This window comes from Giraffa tippelskirchi, chromosome 13 (genome assembly GCF_054371585.1).
Source record: "Giraffa tippelskirchi isolate mGirTip1 chromosome 13, T2T-mGirTip1v1.2.pri, whole genome shotgun sequence".
In the NCBI taxonomy this organism is placed as follows: domain Eukaryota; kingdom Metazoa; phylum Chordata; class Mammalia; order Artiodactyla; family Giraffidae; genus Giraffa; species Giraffa tippelskirchi.
The window spans coordinates 102,402,618-102,421,817 of record NC_137287.1 but is presented as its reverse complement, the minus strand read 5'-3'; the positions used below and the strand labels follow the sequence as shown (position 1 = coordinate 102,421,817).

The following is a 19,200-nucleotide window of genomic DNA, read 5'->3' as shown; positions in this document are numbered from 1 at the left end:
CCCGGAGCGGAGCGGGCCGGAAGCCCCAGCGGGTCCGGGGCTCAGTCGGTCCCTGGAACTTGGGGTTCCTCAAGAAGAGGAATGAATAGGAAACATATCGGGGAGGCTCCTCTCTCCGGTCTCCCTGCAGTGGGAATAGAAGGCTCAGGAGGGCGGGGACCTGCCCCAAGACTGACCTCCTGATGTCTCCCCACCCCCAGTTGAGGGTCAGCAGGCTATCCCTCCCATTCTCACGCCCCCTGCCTCAGCAAGTTCAGGCTCTGATGAGGATAGGGCTTCTCCCCACTCCTCGAAATGGGGTGTGTTGGGGTGGGGGGACAGCCCTCTATGGCCTTTGCTGTCCCTCTCCTTGCCTGGCTCCCTGACCTCCCAGTCCAGCTGGGGAAGCCAGACCATTACTGGGTGAGGGCAAGAGATTAATTAGAATAATAAATAGATAAATAAATAAATACACAAATAAATACACTGGAGAGGCCCAGCGGATGGGGAGAAGGACATTTGTGAGGTGCCCCAGACCTCCCCCCAACACATAAAGAGGGTACCTGTAGTACTGTGGGTAGGGAAAGTGCCCAGAGAATCTGTGGGAGAGGCTGGAAGCCCAAGGAGGGGTTGACCCAGGGTAAGAGAGGGGCTACATTAAGGGGCCGAGCCCTGAGCTGGCCCTCATGTCTGCCCCAGGTCAGGTGAACTTAAGAGGGTTGAGAGCTGCTAGTGGGATGAGGGGTCTGGAGAGAGTAGAGGGTGGGAATGCGTGAGAAGGTCCCCCAGAGGATGAGGAAGGTGGTGTGTGAATGGCTAGACTAAGGCCAAGGTAAGGGCAGGGGGATCTGGGACAGACTGGGGACTATGAGAGTGAAGATTAGGTTCTTACGGCCTGCGTCCTGGTGTGGATGGGGAATCTATGGCAGGCTTGAGAGTCAAGGGGAGATTTAGGCCTTAAGAGTCTGGGGCTCCAGTAGAGAACCGGCCTGAAACGCAGTTGGAAAGGGAGAGGAAAGGTCTTTAAGTTAGAAGAGGAGAGCTGCAGGGAGCTGGACGGGAGAAAATTCCGGCTAGGGGGCCCGGCAAAGGTGCGGACCTGGTGCCTGAGTTGGGAGCCTTGAGGGCGCGGACAGCGGGTCAAGGTCCGAATCTTGGTAGCCGGTAAGGACAAGGCGGGTAGGGATGTACTTGGGGAAGACAGTGGCGGAAGCGAGTTCTGGGTTTGGGAGTCGGAGAGAAAAGTTCTGGTCTGGGAGCAGGGTCCCCACGAGGGCCGTGGGCAGGGGGACGCAGCTGGGGGACCCGGGGGCGCGGTGGGCGGCTCAGCTGGTGGGGCCGGCGGGCGGCGGCGGCGGGGGTGGCTCGGCCCCCTTGACGCAGGCAGCCTCGCAGTGCTTGTGGAGGTAGGACTTGAGCGCGAAGCTCTTGTCGCACTGGCGGCAGCGGTAGTGCTTGAAGGCCGAGTGCGTCTGCATGTGTGCGCGCAGGTTGGAGCGGTCGGCGAAGGCCTTGCCGCAGTGCGCGCAACCGAACGGCTTCTCGCCCGTGTGCGAGCGCATGTGGCCCTGCAGCAGCCAGGGCCGCGAGAAGGCCTTGCCGCACACGCCGCACTTGTGGCGCAGGTTGTGCGTGAGCACATGCATGGCCAGCGCGGGCATGGACACGTAAGCCTTGCCGCACGTCGGGCACTTGCGTGCCAGCTGGCTGTCCAGGCTGCGGTGCGTCTGCTTGTGGCGGCTCAGGTTCGACGACGTGGCGTACGTCTTGCCGCACTCGGCGCACGCGTGCCGGTGCCCGCCGCCCGCCGGCGTCCCCGCGCGCCCCGCGCGCCCCCCGCCGCTCCCGGCGTCCCCCGCGCCGCCCGCGTCCCCGCCGCGCCGCCGCCGCGAGCGCCCATCCGAGATGAAGAAGGCGTCCATGGAATAGCTGTCGGTCACGGCCGCCTCCCCACGGAAGTAGCGCGCCGACAGGCTGGACTGAGGGCTCTCGGGGTCGCTGTACTCTTCCGGGGCCGCCGGCGGGTACGCGGGCTCGGCCGGCGCCAGCTCCAGGCCTGGCTTCTGGTCCGCATCGTAGCTGCTGTGGGGCAGGCAGTGCGGGGTGTAACCTGGAGGGGATGAGACAAGGGCGGGGAAGGTGAGGCGCCCAGGAGGCGTCCCCGTGGCCTCTCTTTGGGAACTGAAGTCTGCTTGTATAGCAGCAGTCGCTGTCCTGCTTCTGTGCTTCTGGGGTCAGGATGCCCGGGTTCAGATCCTAACTCCGTGGGCCGCAATAAAAATCACCCAACTCCATCCTTGTGGAGCACGGTGAGGTCGAATTCTACTGACTTGATGCTGACTATCTTCTTAAGTGCTCAAGGCCACGCAGGGAAGGTATTGTTGTGTGATCTGTACGGAGAGACACTGAGGTATATAGTCTGAGCCCACAAGTATTTGGTGGAGCCGGGATCCAAACCTTGGCAGCCTGATGCCAAAGCCCAGGCTTTCTTTATTCCAGCAGCATTCTGCCATTCCAGTCCTTTGACTTATCTGAATCTCAGCTTCCTCATTTGCAAAATGGAGCTTACGATCGGACACTCCTTCCCAGGGTCTTTGGAAGGACTGAGTCAAGTGTTGAAAAGAGCCATGCATTAATTGTTCCTGTGCACCAAGCTCCGCCTCCACGCTTTACCCTTGTTAACTCATTTAGTCATCACAGACCCTACGAAGTAGATCCTGTTTTAATTCCTATTTTACATATAAGAAAGTAAAGAAAGAGCACACAGTAATTGGTATATGTTAGCTGTTAACAATTATGCTTTTTACTTGCTTGAAAAAGCGACTTCACTGAAGATTATTTAATTGTCTGCTTCCCCCCCACCAGACTGTGAGCTTCCCAGGGTGAGATCTGTGTGCCCAGCATGTGCCTGGCTCAAAGGAGGTGTACAAAGAATAGACATTGCATGAATGAATCACAGTCCTGTTAAACCCACCTCCCAGGGTTGCTGGGGGATTTAAAAGAGGTCAAGTACGTGGCATGTAATAAATGCTCCAAGAAGGGGTATGTCCTTGTAACTTGCTCCCAAGCCTATTTTGTTACCTGCTCCACTGGAAGCCTTCTGGAGTCCCCTTGTGAGATTCATCCCCCTTCTGAGCCCCTCCTTCCTCTCTCGAGTTGGACCAGAAATCCTGTCCATTTCGGGATCTAGTGACTGTTGGGTGGGTGGGCTGGCACCCTCTCAGGGCATTCTACGGGGGCTTTCCAAGGGCAGGGACCACCCTGATTTGACTCTGCCTCCCTGGGCCTTGCCTGGTCCCAGCACCCTCCCTGAGGGCCCTGGGGCCTGGGCTCCCAGGAGAGTTTCTGGCAGATATTACACAAACTTCCTAACCTGGCACTGAAATACCAAGTATTTTCCTTGTCCTTTGATTGCAGAAAACAATGGGGGTTAGGCTTCTTTACGCAAAGTGGCAAAGCTGGAAATACGACCCTCCACCACCCCCAGCATCCTTGATTCAAATGAGCAGGTGGAAGAGGGCTTTGTAAGCAGGGACCTGGATTCAGAGGTTTCATCCCCTGAAACAACCTGCCTGATTCAGCCTTCGTGCTTTTGCCTCTCATCTGGCCTTTGGGATGGTCACAGGGTGAAGTCTGTGCAGAAGGCACCCTGGCCCAGAAGGTGCACCGTTATTTTTAACCGTATCCCTTCAGCTGCCCAACGGGGACCTCTACACACAATGACTGGGGGTTGCAGAGGTGGAAGACTCAGTAGAGAGGGCACTGGTCAGATGCAGAGAGGGCGGTGGTGGTGGCAGTTTTATAATGGGACAGGTGTGCAGCCTCTCAGCACCCCATTCTCCCCTCCTGTCTGCCTTTGGTCTGGAGGTTCCCCTTCCTCCCACTCCAGGAATCAGGCCTGGTACTAAAGCCCCCAAAACTTTCAAAGAGTGTTGTTTCAGACTGAGTCAAATACCTGTTAGGCATGCCTAGACTCCCTTTCTTCTGTGTTTCTTCCCATTGTGATTATTGATGGTAATATTACTAGCTGATACTTACTGAGCACTTACTAAATACCAAGCTCTGTGCTAAGTGCTTCACTCTCCTCAGCTTGCTGAATCACCATAAAAATACCTGTTACAGCTAAGGAAACTGAGATGCAGAGTGGTGGTGGTACTTGCTCGAGGAGGGGACAAGAGTTGGAACCCACTGGACTGCTCCTCTTCCACACACTGGGAGGAAGGGGCATGGCTGGGTTGTTCATCTACTGGCAGAGCCCCAGCTAGTGAGCACTTGATAAGTCTTTGTGAAATGGGTGGTGAATGGGTGATAAAGATTTGCTAGGCCAGCCTCAATCCCTGGTGCAGCAGGGTCTGCCAGGACTATTCTGTCTACCAGATCTTGGGACAACTTGATTCCTGACACTGATTCTAGCTGGGTGGCCTAGAGAAAGTTGTACATCTTCCTGCGTCTCTGCTCCGTTCTCTGGGTATGGGGATAGTATAGAATCCATTTGGAGGGAGTCACTGATCATGTGACTTTGGATGTGCTATTGTGAAGGAACGATGGCATATTGGTTAAGAGCACAATTTTGGTACCAGACTACCAGGATTGAGTTCCAGCTTTACTATTCCTGGCTGTGTGATCTGAAACAAAGTGTTTGACCTCTCTATGCCTCTGTTTCCCCAACTGTGAGATAGGGGACAATAAAAGCACCTAACTCACACAGTTTGTAGTACAGAGTCCATGAATAAACAAACAATAAGTGAAAAGTGAACAAATAATAACATTCCCGGAGCACTTTTGTGTCTGGTACTATTTAAAGGTTTTACACACGAATGCATCCCACCCTCATGGCTCTGAGGTTGGTACCATCTTACAGATGAGGAAACTGAGGCATAAAGTAGTTATTAAGCAACATGCCCAGGGTTGTGCAGCTAGTAACTTCGAGCCAGGATTCCAACCCAGTGCCTGGCATGATACATGTCGGCTGTTACTCTGAACAATACCAATCTCCCCAGGTGGGTTTCTATGCTGGAAGCCCACAATTTTTTTGGCATCTGCACAGACACATCTTGCACCTCCAACCTGGGCCACTGTTTCCTCATCCAAGATGTGTAGGTTCTGGCTCACGCTCTGATGAGAAAACTGGAGATCTAGAAAATTGGTAGCAGCTCAATGGTCTGGGCAGTCCTCGCCCTAGCGGGACTCTCTTTCTGTGTTGCCCTCTGGTGGTGGCTTGCAGTACTGCAGCACTCACTCCTGTTGCTGGGGGTCTCTATATAGAAATACTGGCACCTCAAAGGCTGAGCCTCTGCTTAGGGACAGATGTGGAATTGCCTTCCAGTCAGGAATTGTGGGGCCAGACATGGTGGCCAGCAGCTGTGGAGTTTGGCATGAGTTGTGGGGTGGGGGTGGAGGGTTGTATGAGAGTTTATGTGGTCGTCTTGGTGGAGGTGGTTCTAACTTGCTTTGTGATCATAATCAGGTTGTCTAACCTCTCTGGACTCTGTCTCTACCTGTAGATGGTTGACTGAGATGCTCGAAAGACCCTTGTTGCATCGTGGCTGAACCGACCCCTCAGTGATGCCCACTGTCCTGTCCCCTACCCCCCAATCCCTATCAGCTCCATCTCATTCTCCTCAGACTCACAGACCTCTCCCTAGCTATGTGACCTTGAAAGTGAAAGTGAAAGTCGCTTAGTCATGTCCAACTCTTTGTGACCCCATGGACTATACAGTTCATGGAATTCTCCAGGCCAGAATACTGGAGTGGGTAGCTGTTCCCTTCTCCAGGGGATCTTCCCAACCCAGGGATCAAACCCAAGTCTCCCACATTGCCGGTGGATTCTTTACCAGCTGAGCCACCAGGGAGGCCCATCTGACCTTGGGCAAGTTATTAAACCTTTTTGTGCTGCATCTGGATAAAGGAACTTATAAAAGGACTGACTGAATTAATGATGTACAATGCTTAGTACAATGCCTGGCACACAGTAGCCTCTCAAGCTGTTATTTAATTGTCATTATTATTGTTCCTACATTTTCTAGTGATACCCTCTAATCTGCTAAAGAGTAAAGGGGACACACGTGGGTCATCTCAGGCTGCTGTGTTACCTTGGGCAAACCACCTCACTTCTCTGGACCTCAACCCTGGAGAATCCTTTAGGACACTATAGGCAGTGCTTTTCTGACTCTGTGCATGGAACTCACACAGGTTTTAGATGCCTCCCCCTGTCCTACAGGTGACTATAGAAAGATGAGTTACCTGTCTCCCTGCTAACAGGGTGAGATAGGCCTCTCTTGTTTGGAAACAGATAGAGGCAGGGCGGGGAAGGCAATGGCACCCCACTCCAGTACTCTTGCCTGGAAAATCCCAGGGACGGGGGAGCCTGGTGGGCTGCCGTCTATGGGGTCGCACAGAGTCGGACACTACTGAAGCGACTTAGCAGCAGCAGCAGCAGCAGAGGCAGGGAGGGCCAGGGACCCAGGGAGAAAAGACTGACTCTTTTACTCATATTCCAGCTGTGTGACCATGGGTAAGTCACAAAGCCTCTCTGGGCTCCAGTGCCCCATTCGAGGGATAGAACAGAGCCCCTCCAGTCGCATGGGGCTATAAGGAAGGCTCAGAAACACTTAGGAGAAGTGGAGATGTCATGTACATCACCCGAGAATGACTTTTGATTTTCCCTGCTCAAGAGTTTTGATATTTTAGACTGAAGGTCCAGGATATATTTTTTAAAAAATTTGCAAGGGAATTTTATGAGAAATCAGGTGCTGGGCATTTCACAAACATTGTCTCTTCCAATTGCCTGACCCCCTGGGATGAGGGTGGGGGAATCTCTGAGAAGTACTGCTGCTTCCAGCCACCATTGTGCCCACCCCCTGTGCCAGGCACTGCACTAAGCCCAGAGGCCTGGAGAGGGCAGAGGAGTTGCTCAAGGTCACTGGAGGAGGAGTAAGGCTTGAAATCCTCCAGAATCTGTGTTTTTTCCCCAAACCCCTGAGCAAGCATGGAGACCTGTTGAGGGAGGGAAGATTTTCACTTGGTGGGAGGCAGGGGCGGTGAGTTTCTTCAAATACCACCACCTAGTTGGCCTGTGTCTGATGTAATGATGGGGTATTGGGGGTGGGGAGAAGCTATTCTTCTAGAAAATGCACCAGCCCTTTGTAAACCTTTGTAAATAATTAATAAAAGTAATGACTAACCCCGCTTGAGCACTTACTGTGTACAAGGCACCCTGCTCAGTATTTTATGTTCGTTAGCTCGTGTCTAAGGGAACGTAGTGGTCACTTGCTCCAGTGCCCTACTTCTAAGGAAGCTGAGGCCCAGAGAGGGGCCTTTACCGGGTCACAAAGCAAGTTCATACCAGAGCTAGGCTGGCCTTCTGTCTCCCAGGCCAGTGCTCTTTTTCCCAGTCTCCCTCAGGTTCCCAGTGTCCCAGACATCCTTCAGGGAATCTCCAGCCCAAATCCCACTTCCCTGTCTCTAGTTGGATAGAAGAAGAGAGGGGCCTAGTGATGGGCCAGCTTCCCAGGTAGCCCACTTTCCCGAGGAGGGCTGGGCCCTGCTAGGTGGGGGGCTGGAGGGGCTGCTGCATGAATATATTTAGAGCTGCGTCTTGCTGTGCCAGGGCCTCGGGCCTTGAGAATCAGCTCCAGCCAGCTGAGCAGAAAGCCAGGTCTGTCAGCAGCAAAGCGGGATAAAAATAGTTTCTCCTGTCTGCTCACAGAGCTGGGCAAAGGGGCTGGTGCCTCCCCCTCCCCTTATTATAGCATCTTTGTTCGCAGTTCCCTGGGCACTGGACCAGAAATGACACCCACCTCCTCCAAGGGCCTGGCAGCTGGTACACCTGCCCACTGGGGAGGGGGCCCCTGAGTCCAGACAAGTGGGGGCCAGAGTGGGGTCTGGCCCAACATGACCAGGGCTGTAGGGTATGGGGCTCGTGCCCACTGACTCAAACCCAGGAAATGTTGAGAACACTCCAGAGCCTCTCCCCACTATCCCCGCCTTCTGAAATCCCCCATATTGTGGTTTCTCCTGACTGTGACCCAATTCCTGTGGCCCACAGGGAGGTCCACAGCTCTGCAGGAATCAATAGGAAAGATTTTTCAAGGGGTTGTGGAAATAGGCCTGGTGGCTGAGGGTCTGGAGTTGCCCAGCACTGGTTGGTGGAGCAGCCTCCCGCTCCCTCCGGGGCATCTCTGGGGCCCTGTCTGGGCCTCCTTCTGGAGACCTGGTGTCTTGTATAATGTACGTTGTCTCTCTGGACCCCCTGCTTCCTGCCCTACCCTCTCTGTGCCCCAGAAGAGGCAGAAGGCCCATTCCAACCTCCCTTCCTAGCCAAAGGCTGGAGGCGGCTACTCTATCCCAGGGGAGACCACAGCTGGCAGGAAGCCAAGAGTTCCGGGGCCTCATCTCCCCCAGCAGCATCTCACAGGCCCCCCAGAGAGCGTCTCTAAGCTGAGGGGGTCCCGGGAATGTGTATGCAGCACCCACCTGGGAGGTGTGATGCAGTGTACCACTTACGCCCTTGTCATCTCAGGCAAGCCACCTCTCCAATCTCAGCTTTGCCTCTGGAGGTCGAAGCTAACCTTCGCCTGCACTCTGCACTTGCTGCCCTGTGCCCACGCTGTGTGTGTGTGCGTGTGTGTTTGGGATGTATAAATTGCTATGCTGCCGTAGGGACTTGATATACTCTCCTGACCTCTATCAGGAGCCAAAAACTGAGACTGTCTGAAGAGTGGACATTCAGCCTGGTTCCTTCATGTGACCCCAGGCTTAACGGGGGGCATGGGCCCCAGATTCAGTATCCCATACTTAGTATCCCATCCCTTTTATTGCACATTCCCACTGACAGATTTTTAATAAAATCGAGTTTTGCATCCCTGGAAGGGCAGAGCTGAAAGAGATCAAGTTTGACTGCTTATTTTTGTAAGAGGGAAGCTGAGGTTCCGGTAGGGGAAGATTAGTTCAGAGATTCAGAGGAAGCTGGCTCTAAGACTTGAACTGGCCAGCCTTGAGAATGGACCTGGACATGACCTTGGACTAGAAATTGGATCTGGATCTGGATCCTGGAGCATGAATGTTGACTTGGAGATGGATTGAAACTTGAACTTGGATATGGATTTGTTCTGAATTTTGGAGTGAGCCTGTAACCTGGGACATTGACCTTGGAACTAGACTTCAGACCTTGTCCTAGACTGAAGATTGGACGTGGACTTTGAACCTGAACCTCTGCCATGTCTTTAATCTTGACCTTGGACTTGGACCAAGACCAAGATGCCAGGGTCAGAGGTGGTTAAAGAACACTCAGGCAGGCCTGCTGTGTGTCCTCTGATACCTCCACGGCCCTCTCTGAGCTCACTCTGCCAAGGGACCAGGGCTACCCTTTTGCATCCCTGCACCCCAAATAGGCTTTCTAAAGTGTGGGATAGACGTGTGGCAATTGGGGACTTTGAGCAGATTCCCAGGCCTGGCCTGGGGCGACTCCTTGGCGCCATCAGAGGGAGTGAGCGGAAGCGGGTGCTGGTATAATGTGGTCAACTAGAGAAGCCCATGGACAGAAGTACGAGCGCTTCCTCAGCTGCTGGGGAGGCTTAATGTAGCTGCAGAGGGCAGACAACTGCGTTATTGGATTGGCATTGATCCCTCATCTGCCTGGGTCGGATGCACTCTGAAGGAGTATGAGGGCAGGACGTGGTGGGGGTTAAGAGGATGGAGGACCTGGCATCCAGCGGGAGTTCAGAGTTAGGGTGTGCGGAGAGGTTGATACTCCGGGGGCAGTGAAGATGTCCACGGGTCCATGGAGACCACTGGTGTGCAGCTGGGTGGGCAGCTTCCTTCTCTGAGATGGATGAGTCCCTAGCATTCCCCAGGATGGGGCCCAGGCCTCGGAAGGGGGAAGCTTGATGGAGTTGGAGGATGAGGTTCTGAGAGGGTTGGGAGGATGTGAATTGCCATCTCATTGAGGGACTGAATCTGCTCAGAATCACCCAGGGGAAAGGAGGGGAAGGGAGGGCTCCACGGAGGCAGAAAGCAGTGGAGAAGCAAGAGGGGGAGAAAAGAGGCATTACGTTGGAGGGGATGGTGAAATTAGATCTGCTCTCTCTTCTTTGGGGAGCGCTGCAGAGAAACCTGGAACTTGCCCCATTTGTGGGGCTTCTTCCCTGTTTAGGTGCATTCAGGGGGAGCCTGGAGCCCAGATGTACCTGCCACACCCTCTGCCGCGCCCACGGAGGCTGCTGTTGTGTGTGTGTGTGTGTGTGTGTGTGTGTGTGTTTATGTGTAGGAGGAGGAGTCCTCCAGGAATTCTCCAGCAATCCCAAGCTTTCCCTGGGCTGAGGGTACTCTTGAATTTGGGGTCTTGCATCTTCATCAGTCAGGAGCCTGTGGTTCCTCTGACCTCCACATTCACATGCTCCCTTCCTGCTCCCCACCCCCACCCCAGATTCCCCTCCCATTGGTCTCATCCTGACCCTGCAGCCGTTGTTGCTGCAGGAATGGCTTGTAAGAGGATCTTTCTAATAACTGGAACTATCTCCAGCCCCAGGCTCTCCCCCTTTCCCTCCCTCCTTTCTCCTTCCCCCCCTCCTCCTCTCCCTCACTCTCCTCACCTCCCCCCCTCCTCTCTTTCTCCTTGTTTACCCAGCACACTTACACACGCTGGGAGAGAAAAACGTCGGCTCAGCAATTTTTCACACTTCCCTCAAACGCTCAGCAAGGTTATTTCCGGCAGAGCGGAGACAACGGACCACTAGATGCCGGCAGGCTCTCCAAGGACCCCCAGCACCCCTACCCACCCGTGGGATGAGGGAGCCTTCGTTTCCCAGTCTGGCCACACCCCAGGGATGGAAGAGCAACCCCCCTCCGCCCGCCCCATGACAGAATAAGGCAGCCTCTGTGTTTCCCAGCCCTATTCAGGCTTGAAGGGTCATCCCTTGGTCTCTGGCACTAACCATTTACTGCAGACACTGCCAGGGCAGCCAGGGCAGAGTACCTGTCCTCGGCCTGAGGCTGCCTGCAGAGACTGAAGCCAAGAAAAGTGCTTGGCCTCAGAAACTCTGCCACCCTCAGCCAGAGGTCGGATGGTAAACAGAGCCCTACAGAAACCCTGACAATGGCCCCCTGCATTCTGTTAGACCCTTATCCAGTCATCTCCAATGCCTCCCACCCCACACTTGACCTTCACAGAAACTGAGCTTGTCAAAGTTGGAAGGATGCTTAGATCATGCCGTCCAAATTCTTTCACTGTTGAGGAGATGGAGGATCAGAGAAGGAAAGGCACTTGCCCAAGGTCACATAGCAAGTCAGAGACCTACAGCCCAGGCCTCCCAGAGTTCCAGGCCAGATATCAGACTGTCAGGACAGCTTCATGATTCCCCAGAAGGAGCTGGTCTGGAGCCCTTTAGGGAAAGGGCCAAGGACAGGGTGGTTCTAGAGGGTTAAAGCTAGTAGAACATCCCTGCTGATGGCTTGGCCCTTACCTTGCTTCCCACTATTTGCCCAGAGGCTCCTTTCAAAGCTGTTTTGGACTGAATTCAAGGCAAGGCATTCCTGCCTCCCTCCCGAGGAACAGTCTGCAGTTTTGGCTGTGCACAAGAAACTCTCTGGGCTTCTCTGGGTTTCCTCAGCTGGCCTGGGACAGGACCAAGGGGCCCTCAGTGGGCAGAAACCCAGGGCTTTGTGTCCATCCTCCAAGGGATCCACATCTCAGGCTTGCAGGCATTTCCGTTTCTACCGAGGTCCCCAGCCCTGGCATGGCCCCAGGTCCACCCTCTGTCCTGCCAGCACTCAGATAAGCCCAGCCATATCCCTGGGATTCCGTCCTCAACCCCAAGAGACCCTGGGGTCAAGAAAGAGGACAGTAGAATAAGAAACATGTGGGGCAAAGAAAAGGGGGTTGGTTCTCTTGGGGATCTGGGGGAGGTCAGGGGGTGAGGGGCTGGAGATGTATCTCTGTTCACTCCCTAATTTCTTTGACCTTGATGAGGTCACAGAGCATTTTACCCAGCGCCCTCTTGCTACCTGGCTTGGTGGAGTGATGGAATGTGGGTGAAGTGCTTGGAAATCCCTGAGGCAGAAGCTCCCACCCTCCTGCCTTTGCCATCTCAACTACCCCCTCATCTTCAGCCCTTTCTTTTCTCCTTTTTCCTCCTCTCCCACTTACACACACACACACGCACACACACACAACACACATGCACACCCCAAAGCTGATGCCACATGTGATGTCAGATTTCTTACTGCCAAAGGGATGCCTCCTCTTTAGACACCTGTCCTGGTGGGGACCATCAGAGGAGAACCCTTTTGTAATCCCCTTGGTGGGGGATGGGGTCCACAGAACCAGTCTCTGATTTTTCCCCACAACCTCCAGAGATCACCCCTTTTTGGGCCTGAATGACCTCTCTTGTCCCCCAAACCCTTGTCACTATAGGAACTTGCTCTGAAAAGAAATAGAGTGTGTTGGGGGTGGGGGACTGACGAGAAACAGCAGGGCTGGCTCTAGAGGGGAGTGAGAAGCTGGAGGGGGAAGGGGGTGCTACTCAGGAGACCAAGAGCCACCTTGGGGGAACCCCTCCCAGAAATTCCCTCTTCCTCTCAGTCCCCAGGACAGGCCCAGCCTTTGGCAGGCATGTGGCTGAGGGTAACAAAAGAGTTGCTGAGAGAGGGGGCTGAGAAGACTTGTCTGGCATCACCAGGGGGAGCAGGCTTGAAGGGAAAGGGGGTGCCCCCAGCTACTCCTAGGGAGCCAACCCTCTCTCCCCAGGGATTGGTGGTCCAGGCCAGTTTACCTTCCCTATCAAGGGAGCACTCTCGGACAACCAGCCTCCTTCCCTCAACCAGGAAGAGGGGACCCTTAGAACGCCTTGTGCATTAGCCCCCCAGCACTAACCCTTAATGGACACCACTCTCTCTCTCTCCATTCTCTCACCATCCCTCACTCCAGTACCAATCTAGGGCCACAACTTTCAAAGTCCAGGCTGACGCTCGCTCGGCGGCGGCGGGATGGGCCGACCCTGAGACTTTCCCTTTGTACGGACCTGGCCCTCGCCCCGCCTGCCTGGCCCTCGGGAAGCCCGGGAGGCGCACACAGCCAAGGAAATCTCCTCCCGGGGTTCCCTGCCGCGCGCACCCCTCCTCGTGGCCCGAGTTGGGGAGGGCCCGAACTCCCCTCCCCTCTTCTTCCCCCTCGCCGGGTCCCACTCACCGTTGTCCCCGGAAGGCCCCCGGGCTCCAGGCAGCACGTAGGCGGTCTCCAAGGGGTGATAGGTGGGGGCCGGCACCCCGCTGCACTGGAAGCCGTCGCCTTTGATCTTCTTTACCAGGAAGGAGCGGGGCATGGTGCGACTGGCGTGGGACTCGGCGGGGGCACTTGCGAGGGGCCCTGGTCGGGGGGGGAGGAGGCCACCCGGGCGCGATTGGCTGTCTGCGCGGGGTTTCAGCACTGGACAGCTCCCAGCGGGCGGGCGGGCGGGCGGCAGCGCGGAGCCGGCACCGGTGGCGGCGGCCCCGGCTGTAGCTCTGGCTCCCGCTCGGGCTTGGCGGCGGCGGCGGCTCTCAGACAGGCAATCACTGGAGCTGTGCTCAGCACTCCGGCTGCCGGCTTTATATGGGACGCAGGCTGGAGGAGATCAGGTGGTCCCCTAGCAATGGAACTGTTCAGCGCTCTAATCCATCAAATGTCCCCCAGGACAATCGCTCCGCACACGTTCCCCTGAACCGGCGGCGGTGGGGGCAGGCCAGGCGCAGGGAGCAGCGGGCAGGCAGGAGGGGAGAAAGTGAGGGCGAGAAAAGCAGAGATATAGAGAGACGAAGAAAGGGGGGCGGGGGGGAGCAAGGGGGGGAGAGAGAGAGAAAGAGCGGAGATGAGATACACAGAGAAAGACAGAAAGAGACATACAGAAAAAGAGAGACATATACACAGTGAAAGAGATAGAAATAGGAGCAGAGACCAAGATAAGGACAAAAAGACGAGAGAGAGAGAGAGAGAGAGAGAGAGAGAGAAGAAAGGGAGAGACGGAAAGAAGTAACAACACACACCCACGGGAGAAAAAGAGACCTCCAGATACACAAAAAGAAAGCACCCCAGGGATGCAAAGAAAGGGGAAGAGAAGTGCAAGGCAGAAGGAGAGAGGAGAGGAGGTAGAACGGTCTGAGCAGGCAGGGTTCAGGCACATGGGGACACAAGGAAGGGAATGCAGAGAAGAGTGTGAGCTCGCCGGCAGTGGACCCCCCCTGCCTCCAGCCCCCTCCCTGTCCCCTAGTTTTGAAGGGGCCAGTTTGGACACTCAGCTTTAACTAGGGGAAGTCATCCCCTCTCCCCATCTTGGCCTCGCACTGAAGCTCCCTGTTGGGTTTGGGGTTCAACTTTCTTCTTCCAGAACTGATGAGGGGAGCAAGTCCCCCATGCTGATGCCCAGCCTAGCTCAGCCAGTCCTGTTCCGGTGCCTAGCTCAGGCGGGCGCTGCAAGAGGAAGTGAAAATCGTCCAGTAATTAATTTCCCTGCTGCTGGGGCGGGGGGGTGGTGGTGGTGGTGGTTTTGACACATCCGAGACTGTGTCTTTCCCTGAAGCGGGGAGCAGACAATAGAGACACGTGGACTGGGAAGGGAGAGGGGGGAAGGGAGGGGGAGCGGGGCTCCCGCTGGAACTCTTCGCAGGTCAGCTCCTTTGTCTCCAGGAGGATCTCAGCAGAACCCCCCCTCCAATCCAGCCAAAACCTAGGGGAGCTCCCATATCTGGGTAGGACCAAGGAGCAGGAGAATGCAACCCCCTGCCCAGAGAGGCTGCCTGGCAAAGTGCCATGGTGGTGGGCTGGCCTTAGCAAGTATGTGATGGCCAGAGCACCAGAGTCCTGGAATCAGACTCTAGGAATGTCAAGATCTCATTGGTTAACAGCATTCTGTTTATGGGATGCTAGACTGATGGAGTGGGGTTGTGCTTTTGGGACTAAGTCATCTAATACCAGTTGGGAGACTAAGACCCTTGAAGACTAAGAGAGGCCACAGAGGTGCCCAGGGTCCCACAGGGAGTCAGCAGAAATTTCCAGAGACTCCTGTGGTCCTTTGGGACCTCACGCAAATTTTGAGGTGTTGCTTAGAAATGTTAGAATAAAATTTGGACCCCTGATCTTGCCAAGGTCCTGAATGATATGGGGGGGTCCTGCCTATCTTCTCAGAGATATTGTCCCACATTTTGCCCTCTGGGACTTTTTTTAACCTCAGTCACAGAGGGTTGAGGTGACCACACCCCTGGACTCATGACACACTCAGTAGTCCACACTCCAGCCACACAAGCCGACTTCTCATCTTGCAGACTTACTGCTCTCTCCTTGGCCTCTGCTCTGGTTCTTCTGTTCAGAGGAACCCTGCATTGGCATAGCTGAGGCATCACTTCTTCTGGGAAGTGTCCCTGACTTCCTACATGGTAGACTGGGCTAGCTTGCCCATTGGCCCCTGAGCTGTGTGACTCTGTCCTGTGTTTGGCTCAGCATACCCTTGCAACATGCAGTAGAATATCCCAGCTCCTCTACTAACTAGCCATGAGATCTTAAGCAAGTTATTCAACATCTCTGTGCCTCAGTTTCCCATCTTATAAAATGGGCTTGCATATAGTAGGTATGTAAGCCTGCTAATGAGCACTTACCTATAGTAGATGCTCATTCTTTGTGTGTTTTGTAAGTACAGTTGTGCCTGGAGCACCCAGGATTCATCTAACACATGTTTGTGGGGTTCTACATAATAAGTGGTAACCTCAACAGTCCTAGTCCCTGGTCTCCTTGGAGGTGACATTCAAGGGACATAAAACTGGGTGAGCAGTGGAGGGTGCTGGTTCCTAGACAGGGTGGCCAGCAAAGGTCTCCTGGAAGAGGTGACATCTAAGCAGAGACTTGAGTGATGAGATGGAGCCAACCATGGAAGGAGCCAGAGAAAGAGAGCTCCAGGCAGAGGCTTCACAAGTTCAAAGACTCTGAGGCAAAAATGAGCTTGGGCCAGTTCAGAAACAGCAAGGAGTGGGAGGAGATGAGGTCAGGAAGTTGGCAGGGCCAGAACCCAGAAGGTGTTCAATAAATCATGAGTAAATGACTATGGGGTAAGTTGTTGTTATTGTTCAGTTGCTAAGTCATGTCTGACTCTTTTTGACCCCATGGACTGCAGCATGCTAGGCTCCCCTATCCTTCACTATCTCCCAGAGTTTGTTCAAAGTCATGTCCATTGGTCGATGATGCTATGCAACCATCTCATCCTCTTTCACCCCCCTATCCTTTTGCCCTCAATCTTTCCCAGCATCAGGGTCTTTCCCAATGAGTCTGCTCTTTGCATCAAATGGCCAAAACATTGGAGCTTCAGCTTTAGCGTCAGTCCTTCCAATGAATATTCAGGGTTGATTTCCTTTAGGATTGACTGGTTTGATCTCTTTGGAGTCTAAGGGACTTTCAAGAGTCTTCTCCAGCACCATGATTCAAAAACAATTCTTTGGTGCTCAGCCTTCTTTATGGTCCAGCTCTCACATCCATACATGACCACTGGAAAAAAACCATAGTACTGACTATACGGACCTTTGTCGGCAAAGTGATGTCTCTGCTTTTTAATATGCTGTTTAGGTTTGCCATAGTTTCCCCTCCAAGGAGCAAGCGTCTTTAATTTCATGGCTGCAGTCACCATCAGCAGTGATTTTGGAGCCCAAGAAAATAAAGACAGTCACTGTTTCTACTTTTTCCCCTTCTATTTGTCATGAGGTGATGGGACCAGATGCCATGACCTTAGTTTTTTGAATGTTGAGTTTTAAGCCAGTTTTTTCACTCTTCTCTTTCACCTTCATCGACAGGCTCTTTAGTTCCTCTTCAATCTCTGTCATTAGAGTGGTATCATTTGCATATCTGAGGTTGATATTTCTCCCAGCAATCTTGATTCCAGCTTGTGATTCATCCAGCCTGGGATTTCACATGATGTACTCTGCATATAAGTTAAATAAGCAGAGTGACAATATACAGCCTTGAGAAACTCCTTTCTCAATTTTGAACCAGTCTATTGTTCCATGTCTGATTCTAACTGTTGCTTCTTGACCTGCATACAGGTTTCTTAGGAGGCAGCTGAGGGTGTCTGGTATTCCCATCTCTTTAAAAATTTTCTACAGTTTATTGTGATCCACACAGTGGAAGGCTTTAGCATAGTCAATGAAACAGAAGTAGATGTTTTTCTAAAATTCCCTTGCTTTCTCTATGATCCAAAAATTGTTGGCAATTTGATTTCTGGTTCTTGGGTGAGATTCAGCCTTAAAAGGTGGGTCTATTCAAAGGTAGATCTTTAAAGTTGGTGAACAACGTTTCACTGCTCACATAGAAGTTGTTAATAGTTATTGGTGGTGTAGTCATATTTTCTTGAGTTTGTACTGTGTACTGGGATCTCTGTCCCTTAGTGGTGCTTAATACAGTGGAGTAAATAATGCAAGTGGGCACCCTTGAGCTCACTTCTACCAGCCTGACGATCCTACCACTCCAACCTTTTACATAAGAGATGGTAAAACTGAGCCCAGAGAGCTTCCCAGGAAAGTGAGGGTCCACAGTGAATTAGACATGGAACTGGACTGAGACTGGACTCTCCCTCATCAGATCTTCTCCGGGGGCAGGGTGGAGAGATAATCCCCCCTTGAACTGACAGAGAGAGGCCCACAAAAGTGATGTATCCAAGGTCCATAGTTCACTATTGTTGGGTTGAAGATCAGATCCCAAGTCTCTGACTTCTGGCTAGTAGGTGGTATGGGCGGGCAGGAACCTTTAGCAGATGGAAGAAACCCTCAGCTCAGAAGCTGAAGTTCAGAAATACCCACGGGGTCGGGTGTCATTAAGCAAGGATGAAATACACAACCTCTGGCATGGTTTAAGCACTAGGACACCATGGAGGGCCTTCTGTCTCCCAAACTTCCCCCCAATACTGGCTCACTGGTTTCAGAAAAGCCATCTTTAGAAATTCATTTCTCCAAGTCACATCAAATAAGGAAAGAATTTTAATCCCAAGCATGCTTGCTACAGCATCAGAGACTGGAATAAAACCCTCAAGTTGGAGAAAATGGGGAGGAGCTGTGAAGAAAACATTCCCTTGATGGAATATGCTGCAGCCATTAAAAATTATCATATGGAGGAAGACCTTGCCTTTCAATGAAAGATGCAAAATCTTGAAATCCCTTACAGCATGTTTGCAACTATGGGTCAAAATAAAGATAAACATGCACAGAAAAGTGAAAGAAGGATGGTGAAACTATGGGTGTTTCTCCACCTTCTTTTTTGTGTTTTCCAAAAAGACTATAAAATGTTTCGGTTCAAGAAACATTTATCTTGAGCACTTGCTAACTTCTCCCTTACTTCTGAAGAGAAGAAATGATAAAATTTCAAAAAACATGTCAGGAAACTCATTCTTCTGACTTTTGAGAAGATAGCATTGCCTATGGCAAATTTCTCCAGTGACAACAATAATTATTACTATATCAACAGTGACTTCACGTGCCTGGCACTGTTCTAAACATCTACCCTTCACAGAAACTGGCCTTGCCAGAGGCTTTCTGTAGAGGGATTTGGAATCAGCCTGCTTTCAGTTCTAATCCATGCTCTGTCATTTCCCAGCTTTGCTCCTCTGTACCTCCATTTCCTCATCTGTAAAATGGAGATTTTAAAAGGGAGTATCCCCAGTGTTGTGTACCTGCATGCTCAGTTGCTCAATCATGTCCGACTCTGTGATCCGATGGACTTTAGCCCACCAGGCTCCTCTGTCCATGAGATTTCCTAGGCAAGAATACTGGAGTGGGTTGCCATTTCCTTCTCCCAGGGATCAAACCTGCATCTTCTGTGTCTCCTGCATTGGCAGGTGGATTCTTTACCGCTGAGCCACCTGGGAAGCCCATCTCCAGTGTTGCAGTGGGGATTAAATGATAATGTATCTGTAAAGGGTTTAGAGCAGTGCCTGGCACACAATAACTTGACTTGGTAATTGTTGACTGTACTTTTGTTTATATACCATTTCTCATCGAAGCCTCACCATGTCCTCATGGGAGAAGGCTCTGTTATTGACCTGTGAGGGTGAAATGACTGGCCCAAGGCCATATGGTTATTGAGGGGAAGAGCTGGGGAGGGTCTCACATCCCTGTGGTCTACGGCCTGCCTCTCCAGGAGTCCCAGGCTTGCCATAACTGGTTTACCTGGTGAAGGCTGCAGGCTTTGCCCTTTCTGCCCTACCAATCTGCTCTGAT

General features: G+C 52.9%; 1 protein-coding gene and 1 long non-coding RNA gene across 4 annotated transcripts in view; one reads left to right on the top strand and one right to left on the bottom strand.

Annotated features, from left to right (window-relative positions):
- Window positions 1–19,200, top strand: part of LOC145533390 (uncharacterized) — a 92,817-nt gene that overhangs the window by 10,490 nt on the left and 63,127 nt on the right. The gene's annotated exons all lie outside the window — the stretch shown is intronic.
- SCRT2 (scratch family transcriptional repressor 2) lies at window positions 1,305–13,298 on the bottom strand. The gene is made up of 2 exons (XM_081554405.1): window positions 13,166–13,298; window positions 1,305–2,089 (listed from the first exon to the last, which is right to left on the bottom strand). The coding sequence occupies exons 1-2, from the start codon at window positions 13,296–13,298 to the stop codon at window positions 1,305–1,307; spliced, it is 918 nt and encodes a 305-aa protein (XP_081410531.1).